Genomic DNA, 9,862 nt, shown 5'->3' on the forward strand with positions numbered 1-9,862 from the left:
ACTGCCAGTGAGGTATTCATATGAGGGATGTAACTGAGATATCTTTGGGATATATGAATTACAGCCAAGTACCATATAAAACATACAAAAAAACAAATTGATGTACAACAACCATGGAATTTGACTCCTCAGTAAAAGATGAGCTAATCTGACTTCAACAGGGGATTGCAGGTTCTATGAGGAAACTACTTTTTTTCATAGCGGTGATAAAAACATTAAAGGGACATATCAGCATTAGTGGAAAAAGTACCCAATTGTCATACTTGAGTAAAAGTAAAGATACCTTAATAGAAAAGGACTCAAGTGAAASTCACCCAGTAAAATACTACTTGAGTAAAAGTCTAAAAGTATTTGGTTTTAAATATACTTAAGTATCAAAATTAAATGTAATTCCTAAAATATACAAAAGTATCAAAAGTAAAAGTATAAATCATTTCACGTTCCTTATATTAAGCAAACCAGACGGCACTATTTTCTTGTTGTTTTAATTTACGGATAGCCTGGGGCACACTCCAACACTCAGACATAATTTGCAAAAACGCATTTGTGTTTTGTGAGTCTGCCAGATAAGAGGCAGTAGGGATGACCAGGGATGTTCTCTTTAAGTGTGTGAATTGAACAACTTTCCTGTCCTGCTAAGCATTCAAAATGTAACAAGTACTTTTGAGTGTCAGGGAAAATGTATGGAGTAGAAAGTACATTATTTTCTTTAGGAATGTAAAAGTTGTCAAAAATATAAATAGTAAAGTAAAGTACAGATAACCCCAAYAACCTACTTAAGTATTACTTTAAAGTATCTTTACTTAAGTACTTTACACCACTGCATATCAGTGAGAAAATGGGAAACAAGGTGTGTAAACAAATGTGAGGTAAGTACCGTAAACTGACATAGGGATAAAAGAACCCATTGCTCTGCTGCTGAGCACTGCCTGTTCCACATGCTCCTACTGACAAATGACCCGCAGGGTGATTACAGTAATATACACCTTTCCTTACTGCAGTGAGAAAGGAGCGCCGGTACAAGCACTGACAGATTATTTGCTGTCCATCCATCTCGCTACCTTCAACATCACATTTGTCTTTTGAGTCTGTGTGTCTTCTTCTGAGCTTCCCAACCTTGTTGATGTTTTCACACATGAAAGTTAGTTAGTGTTGTAAATCTCTCAAGATTAGCTCACACAATTACAGTTGATACACAGTTGTCACAGTTAATACACTGGAGATCATCTGCCAGGCTTTTCACAGTGAATACTAATCATCAACGGTCTTAAAACTGACTGGGTGCTTTAAACAATCTGATACAAAAGCACAGAACGCACTAAGAAAACAGAACCTGGGGTGCTCGGAGTAGGCCTTTAAATACCTAATGATGAAGATGGGTCTTTGTGTTGCGGAGTGAGGCTGCTGATTGGATATTAATTAGCCTGCGTGTCAGAGGGAAAGGGATCTGGGCAGGAATGGGCAGTTGAACCTCCATCGCTCTCCTAAAAATACATTTTAAAAAAGGGAGGGAAGGCCAAATGAGATTACATGCAATAGAAAGGGGCTGGAGGGCTCAGCTCAACCCCTACTGTGCCTGAAGACCAGTGCGCGCCTCACACAGCCCGGCTCCCACGGACGCCCCATTCACACGCCCTTTTGACTCTGTCATGAAAACAGGCTGAAAGGGAATCTCCCAACCTACCCTAGGCCGGCATGTTGGGGTGAGGTGGAAGGAAGGCAGGGGGTGCTGGCGAGGAGGGGGGGGGGGCAGCCTGAGTCGGGAGTGACGGCATGGGTTGACGAGGGAGGGGTCCAGACCAGGGTAACCATTTCCCCTGCCACCTTAACCCCTATGGTGTTTATGGTGGTGGCTACAGGCGGAAAATGGGGGGTTGAGGGTGCAAAGTGGCGGTGGTGGTGGTAGTGGAGGATGGGGTTTCAGGGTGGTGGCGGAGAGAGGGTGTTGGAGGGGGGGAGTTTAGGGATTGCCAACTCTGGGCAGAGCGGGGCTGCAGGGGCGCGAGTCGCTGGGCCCTTTGTGTGGGTAATCTAGTGTGACACAAGGGAAACAAAGGCGGATTGATGGGCCCAGCAGGTAGCAGGAGCAGCGCAGCCTTGGCTGACAGCCAGAGCTCCCGMGGCCCACAGCTCACAGGCCCCCGTTGTGGAGAACCCAGCATGGCTTGCCAGGGCTAGCTGGGACTCCCGCTCGCCTCCCAACCAGAGGTGTGTGCGATCCAATCAAACAAACATTGAGGTTTTAGCACAAAAATTACGCTTTTAGTGCTGTTTACCTAGAATGAAGCACACTGGAAAACATTTTTGATTGTGGGCACTTTGGACAATGTCTTTAATCATGTTTTTGTGACCATATATTTACAAGATGTATTACCTGATTGGATATTGTGTGAGACATGTTGTCATGTAGATAACAGGGGTGATGTTTAGTGTTACTTCAGTGACTGTATTACATTTCCACTTCCCAGGATTTCCCATCAGAGCAGCCATATGACCTCTCACCCTATTYTGAACTGTGACTCTATTCAGCCATTCACCTAAAGGTTTCAATCAAACAAAGGCTTAAATGCAAAAAGTAACGTCATGAAAGGTTAAGCGCTAATTAACTTTATGAGCAAGTTAAATGTCCCCTAGCGACCGAAACGACAACTTTTTTCAAGTATGTTTCTCTCTGTTTAATGCAAATTAACACTACAAAGACTTGTAGATCGACTTACACTGTAGAATAACTAACTTCCCTGCAGGTGTTTAGTAGAGAACACTACTAACTGCAGTCAGTTTTAGAGGGGCTAGGCCTCCCTAGATGCTTTAACAGTGGCTCCATTGCAGAGTGGGCCCTCCCCATACCCTCTGTGTGTGTGTCCCTGCCGGTGTGTGTGCAGTGCGAGGTGGTGCAGTAGAGAAATGGGTAAGCCCTCAGCACACAGTAAGTGTGCTGCGATTGTGAAACAATGGTGTCTGGTTACATAATAAGTTGTTCCGTTCAAAGGAGGCGTAACTCCATCTCTCAGCACAAACACGGAGCAAAGCAGACGCACTGCTCGGTTTCTACCTAGAGGCCCCGTGGGCTCTGACAGGGGGAGGAGAGGGGGGGGCGACATTCCTGAAACACTTTCCAATGCAAAACAGCACACCTCAGGGATGACAGAAGGTCACTGAGATCTCACTGAGCATTAGGCCCTACTGACACCAGCCACAATATGGTGATGGCACAGCTAGGGGACATGTCTCATGTAGCCATCTCTACGACGCTTTCCAAAATCGGTAGAATACACCACCTCCCCCCAAAAATTATTGATCACTGATTTATCGTTACCGCAAAAAATGGGTCAATTTATCGCAATATGGATTTTTGTCCATATCGCCTAGCTCTGTGGGAGATGATGAGAGTGAAAATAATTTCACCCAGTGTTTTCTACACTGATCAGGGCCCAATGTTTTAAATCCTCTCAAGGACTTTTCTCCTGAAAAACATTATTCTTGCAGTACATTGTGTGTCAACCAAGTATTTATCGCTATGATATATGAATACCTGCTTGAAGGTGAAAAGCTGTGTTAATAGGTTTGTGCCCAAGGGTGTCATTTTCATTACCCCTGATGTATGGAAGTTGGCAGCAGTGAAGATTGCAGAAACTGTTTTGTTAAGAAGATGGTACTAAAGATTAATTGATTGAATTTACTCTTTCCTTTTTCTCGCTAGCCACCAGAGAGTCGGCGTTCGTCCACGCCATCGCCTCTGCGGGRGTGGCGTTTGCTGTAACGCGGTCCTGCGCTGAGGGCACGTCCACAATGTGTGGCTGTGATTCCCACCACAAGGGTCCCCCGGGGGAGGGATGGAAGTGGGGCGGCTGCAGCGAGGACGCTGAGTTCGGGGTGCTGGTGTCCAGAGAGTTTGCCGATGCCAGAGAGAACCGGCCCGATGCACGCTCTGCTATGAACCGGCACAACAACGAGGCAGGACGCACGGTAAATAGGCCTACACTGGCCTACACTGAGGATTTACTAGAATGGATATATTGGTTATACATACTATACAACGTAAATATGTAATATAAATACACATACAGTTGAAGTTGGAAGTTTACATACACTTAGGTTGGAGTCATTCAACAATTGTTTACAGACAGATTATTTCACTTATAATTCACTGTATCACAATTKCAGTGGYTCAGAAGTTTACATGCACTAAGTTGACTGCCTTTAAACAGCTTGGAAAATTCCAGAAAATMATGTCATGGCTTTAGAAGCTTCTGATAGGCTAATTGACATCATTTGAGTCAATTGGAGGTGTACCTGTGGATGTATTTCAAGGCCTACCTTCAAACTCAGTGCCTCGTTGCTTGACATCATGGTAAAATCAAAAGAAATCAGCCAAGACCTCAGAAAACATTTTGTAGACCTCCACAAGTCTGGTTCATCCTTGGGAGCAATTTCCAAACGCCTGAAGGTACCACGTTCATCTGTACGAACAATAATAAGCAAGTATAAACACCATGGGACCACGCAGCTGTCATACCACTCAGGAAGGAGACGCGTTCTGTCTCCTAGAGATGAAAGTACTTTGGTGGGAAAAGTGCAAATCAATCCCAGAACAACAGCAAAGGACCTTTGGAGGAAACGGGTACAAAATAATCTATATCCACAGTAAAACGAGTCCAATATCAACATAACCTGAAAGGCCGCTCAGCAAGGAAACCGCCATAAAAAAGCCAGTCTACGGTTTGCAACTGCGCATGGGGACAAAAATCGTACTTTTTGGAGAAATGTCCACTGGTCTGATGAAACAAAAATAGAACTCTTTGGCAACAATGACCATTGTTATGTTTGGAGGAAAAAGGGGGAGGCTTGCAAGCCGAAGAACACCATCCCAACCGTGAAGCARGGGGGTGGCCACATCATGTTGTGGGGGTGCTTTACTGCAGGAGCGACTGGTGCACTTCACAAAATAGATGGCATCATGAGGTAGGAAAATTATGTGGATATATTGAAGCAACATCTCAAGACATCAGTCAGGAAGTTACAGCTTGCTTGCAAATGGGCCTTCCAAATGGACAATGACCTCAAGCATACTTCCAAAGTTGTGGCAAAATGGCTTAAGGACAACAAAGTCAAGTTATTGGAGTGGCCATCACAAAGCCCTGACCTCAATCCTATAGAAATCTTGTGGGCAGAACTGAAAAAGCGTGTGCAAGCAAAGAGGCTTACAAACCTGACTCAGTTACACCAGCTCTGTCAGGAGGAATGGGCCAAAATTTATTTTGGGAAGCTTGTGGAAGGCTACCCGAAATGTTTGACCCATGTTAAAGGCAATGCTACCAATTACTAATTGAGTGTATGTAAACTTCTGGCCCACTGGGAATGTGATGAAAGAAATAAAAGTTGAAAGAAATCATTCTCTACTATTATTTTGACATTTTACATTCTTAAAAAAAGTGCTGATCCTATCTAACCTAAAACAGGGATTTTTTTCTAGGATTAAATGTCAGGATTTGTGAAAAACTGAGTTTAAATGTATATGGCCTAGGTGTATGTAAACTTCCGACTTCAARTGTATGTAACACTGTTTACTACACAGCCAAGCAGGATGCAGTGTATATACTTTAGTACACATCACTACATAATGATACTGGACACACCCAGCCTTGTAGCTGAAGAAAGGTAAAAAGCACAGTAGTAAAAAGACAATGAACAAAGATCTACTTGTTTGGCAATAGGATGGAATTATCCACAGTAAATGTTACAGTACCAGATTACTAATTCTGTGACAGGAAAGATTTCGGTATTTGACTTAAATTCAGTCCACATTTCTGTGAGTTTCCGCCTGAAAAGTAGCACTTAATCTTGAAAGACTGGGTAATTATCTGATGTAAAAAAGTTGCCCCTGCCTTTCATGCCTCAAATCCCATCCGAAATTCCCTGACAGACAAATAACCTGAGTTAGTTGAGAGGGAAGAGAAGGGAATCAGCCTGGACTTAAACCATCACTCATTGCTGTCATTGCTCAGTGAAATATCTGGCGAGCTACTCCTCACCAGCACGCTGAGGGGCAATTGGAGAGACCACACGGCAACAAGGCAGCCTTTTGATCTGACTAGACAGGAGCAGGGAGACCACAGGAGCCGCAAAACGGCAGGCAGCCCTGTCATAACCCCTCTCCCTCTCTCCATCACCCTGATCCCAGTCGCCCCACCTGGCACTCTCACACTTCATTGTTTCCCCCCAGGGCCCCTGGGAGATGCCAGGGGCCAGACGAGCCCAGGACATGATGTCAGAACTAAGAACCCCTCCACCCCTCAGCGCCCCCACTCCCCTCTCGCCCAAAGGTGCCACAAACACCTGCCTTCCGCCGCAGCTGGGGGAATTCTGCAGCTAAATGTAGCCAGAGAATTAAAGCTAAGCAAATCTAAACAAAGGCAAACCGAGCCGGTGGCGTTGCTCAGGTGAGTGTAGTGACTTCTGAGGGAATTAGCTGCTGCACACTGCAAAGGCCTGCCTCTGTTTCACAGCTGCCTGAACCACACCTGAAGAATCAGCCAAGTAGCATGTTGTTCTCAACCTACAAGTCGGTAGTCACTAGCCAGGTTATTGGTAAGAGTAGTTAATCAAACGGACTTTCCGGTAGTAGACTGACAAGCTACCAATCGATATCACATTTACACTGTGCTGAAAGAAAACAGGATTATTCTATCAGTTTCTGAACTGTTTCCTTCTCCCTCTTTCTCTTTTTTCCCCAGACCATCCTGGACCACATGCACCTTCGCTGTAAATGCCATGGCCTGTCTGGCAGCTGCGAGGTGAAAACATGCTGGTGGGCACAGCCCGACTTCCGCATGCTGGGTGACTACCTGAAAGACAAGTARGACAGCGCCTCGGAGATGGTGGTGGAGAAGCACCGCGAGTCGCGCGGCTGGGTGGAGACGCTGCGCGCCAAGTATGCCTTCTTCAAACACCCCACGGAGCGTGACATGGTCTACTACGAGGGCTCGCCCAACTTCTGCGAGCCCAACCAGGAGACGGGCTCGTTCGGCACCCGCGACCGTGCCTGCAACGTGTCCTCGCACGGCATCGAGGGCTGCGACCTGCTCTGCTGCGGCAGGGGCCACAACACCCGGACTGAGAAGCGAAAGGAGAAGTGCCACTGCATCTTCCACTGGTGCTGCTACGTCAGCTGCCAGGAGTGTGTGCGCGTCTACGACGTACACACATGCAAGTGAAAGCCTGTGTGCTCACTCGGACAGACGGACAGAATGATGGACCACAGCGCCCATSGCAGACACACAAACACACACACTGCAGTCCTTGTGAATATATACAGACAGACAGACAGGCACCAATGAGAAATGGCACTTTGTACTGGAACTCTATTCTTCTGCACCCTTGTAATAAAAAAAAACATATCCTTCTTCCAAGCCCTGCATCCTCCTCCTCTATTTGAGTAGGTAGTTCCACTAACGGACATATGGGAGGGCCCATTTCCTTTGGAACAAGCTGTCAGTTTGACCTGTTCACATTCCTGCACCATTGGYCCATGACCCCTTCTTTATTTATTTCCCCCACACACGGCTGTACAGTAACCGATGACTTTCCAGACCGTTGCTATCGAATTGACATATTTTTAACTAACAKCTGATTCCACCAGTCAATCACCTGGCTGGTCGACTATTGAGAACTAAACCAACTCTCCAACAGTACTAAACACACAGCGACAGCCCAGGAACCTACCATTTTAACTACTGAACCCACTGAGTGGCTGTTACTGGACCCTTCCCTCCTAAACTAAACTACTGAGCTGATGAAATCTCCTCTTTCCCAACCCCTGCACACTGTACTGATACTGAACTACAGCTGTCGCCTGGCTGGGATGCCTGATGCCTGGAAGATATGCTAGAGCCTGATTTTATAGCCCCACATTTCTGAAATATTAGCAATGGGCCAGGACTGGAGGTGGTATGCAGGAGGGGACATGTGCAGGAAACAAACACGCTCGTTTCCACTAACGAACATTTCTGCACGTATGCACTATTCAACTGAACAAGAACTGTCTAGAGGTGGTAAAACGTTGGCTATTGCTATTTATGAGAGAAAATGCATTCTTGTCTTAACCAGTTACGTTCTAACATACAGCAACACAACTGAGGTTGTTCATCTCATTCAGATCAGAGACATTTTGCTTTAATTTCCCATTGAGTATGAAACAGACAGATTTACAGTATTTGAGGAAATTATAATGAATTATAAACTGGGTGGTTTGAAGCCCTGAATGCTGATTAGCTGAAAGCCATGGTATATCAGACCGTATAACACGGGTATGACGAAACATGTATTTTTACTGCTCTAATTATGTTAGTAACCAGTTTATAATAGCAATAAGTAACCTCTGGGGTTTGTGATATACCTTGTGATATACCTCTGCTAAGGGCTGTGTCCAGGCACTCCACGTTGCGTCGTAGTTAAGAACAGCCATTAGCCGTGGTATATTAGCCATATACCACACCCCTCGGTCCTCATTGCTTAAATGTCATATAGAACAAAACATTCACAACAAACAGGTAGAGTTCAGGTATAAGAGACTTTATTGGATTCATTCGTCATCAGTTTATTTTGCACTTGCAATAGGCCTAATGCTAATGAATTATTCTACTCATAGCAGTCATACTACGACAATGAGATCATTTATCCAACACACTGACAGTCCATTTCATTATGTTCCTCATAGTACTGTGAAGTCCTTGTCTAAGCTAAACCCTTCTCTCACCAGTGAAATGTGATGACAAGTGGAGACCAGAGGGGAGAGAGCAGAAAGTGTCCTAATAGTCTTCAATAGGCCTCTTTCCTCATCTCCTTCCCTGGATTGCCACTGATGTGAAATGTCTTGACAATAGAAGCAATATGGTGGAATCCTGTTCAGAGATTTGAAGTATCTGTGGGAAACAAATTAAGGAGACGAGGGTAAGGGGGGTACTTAGTGTTTTGGGACACAGCCAATGTGAGTGAAGGTGAGTGTGTGTTTGTGCTGCTTCCAGTGACGGGTGTTAGGGTTAGAGGGATGGCAGGCAGGCATGCTGGCTTCACAACAGTGGAACAACCTGTGAGAGGTTTCCACACAACATGTTCTYACAGTCCTACYTGCTTCCTATTCATTATATTTAACAACAAAAATACAACTTACCTAGGTAGTGTAGACTCCTCCCTTTGTGACATAGCTTAGTATCTGCGTCACCCTCTAAAAGGCTCTCTCTACCCGGGCCCTTTCTGTGTTCAGTTCCTTCCTTTCCTCACCGCTACATCCAAAGTTTTGTACAAAGGTTTTAAAGTTAATAATTCCCTTTTTATTTTATAATCTGAAAATGTTATGTTTTTATAAATATAATTTATTATACAATGTATATATCTGTATGACTGAACTAAGATTATATATTTGAAGAACAAATGACTGGCTCATGCTTTTGCTTCTTAGACAGAGGTACTTTTCTAATCATTGCCGTTTGTGAGCATCGATTCCTCTACGTTTCCTTACCAAATCATGTATATGGGCATTGCACATAACACTACTGAACTAATTTCTTACATGGCAAGCTGTGATGGTGTTCCCAACTGTGATACAGTTATCCATCGTACAATCCTTTCAATACTATAAATCAGAATGTCTCAATCTGCTCTAGGACACATCTGTGAAATGTCTAATTTGTCTCGGTCAAGCTAATTTCCCCCTGATAATAGGTGAATGACAAGTAAATTACCACTGCATCTGCAGCATCAATCAATAATACACATATTTATAAAACATTTCAGAAGAGTACTGTACGAAATCTTCATTAATACAATTGTAACTTGCCATAAAATGTTTCTTACAGCATCCAAG

General features: G+C 44.5%; 1 protein-coding gene across 2 annotated transcripts in view; it reads left to right on the top strand.

Moving 5' to 3' along the window:
* Positions 1-8,406, top strand: part of LOC111977430 (proto-oncogene Wnt-3-like) — a 28,482-nt gene extending 20,076 nt beyond the window's left edge. For both annotated transcript variants that reach the window (XM_024006846.2, XM_024006847.2), the window contains 2 exon segments: positions 3,701-3,966; positions 6,735-8,406. In XM_024006846.2, the coding sequence (XP_023862614.1) occupies positions 3,701-3,966; positions 6,735-7,214 (746 nt within the window). In that variant the 3' untranslated portion in view covers positions 7,215-8,406.
* Positions 8,407-9,862: the final 1,456 nt, after the last annotated feature.

The sequence above is a fragment of the Salvelinus sp. IW2-2015 genome, linkage group LG18 (genome assembly GCF_002910315.2).
Source record: "Salvelinus sp. IW2-2015 linkage group LG18, ASM291031v2, whole genome shotgun sequence".
Lineage (NCBI taxonomy): Eukaryota > Metazoa > Chordata > Actinopteri > Salmoniformes > Salmonidae > Salvelinus > Salvelinus sp. IW2-2015.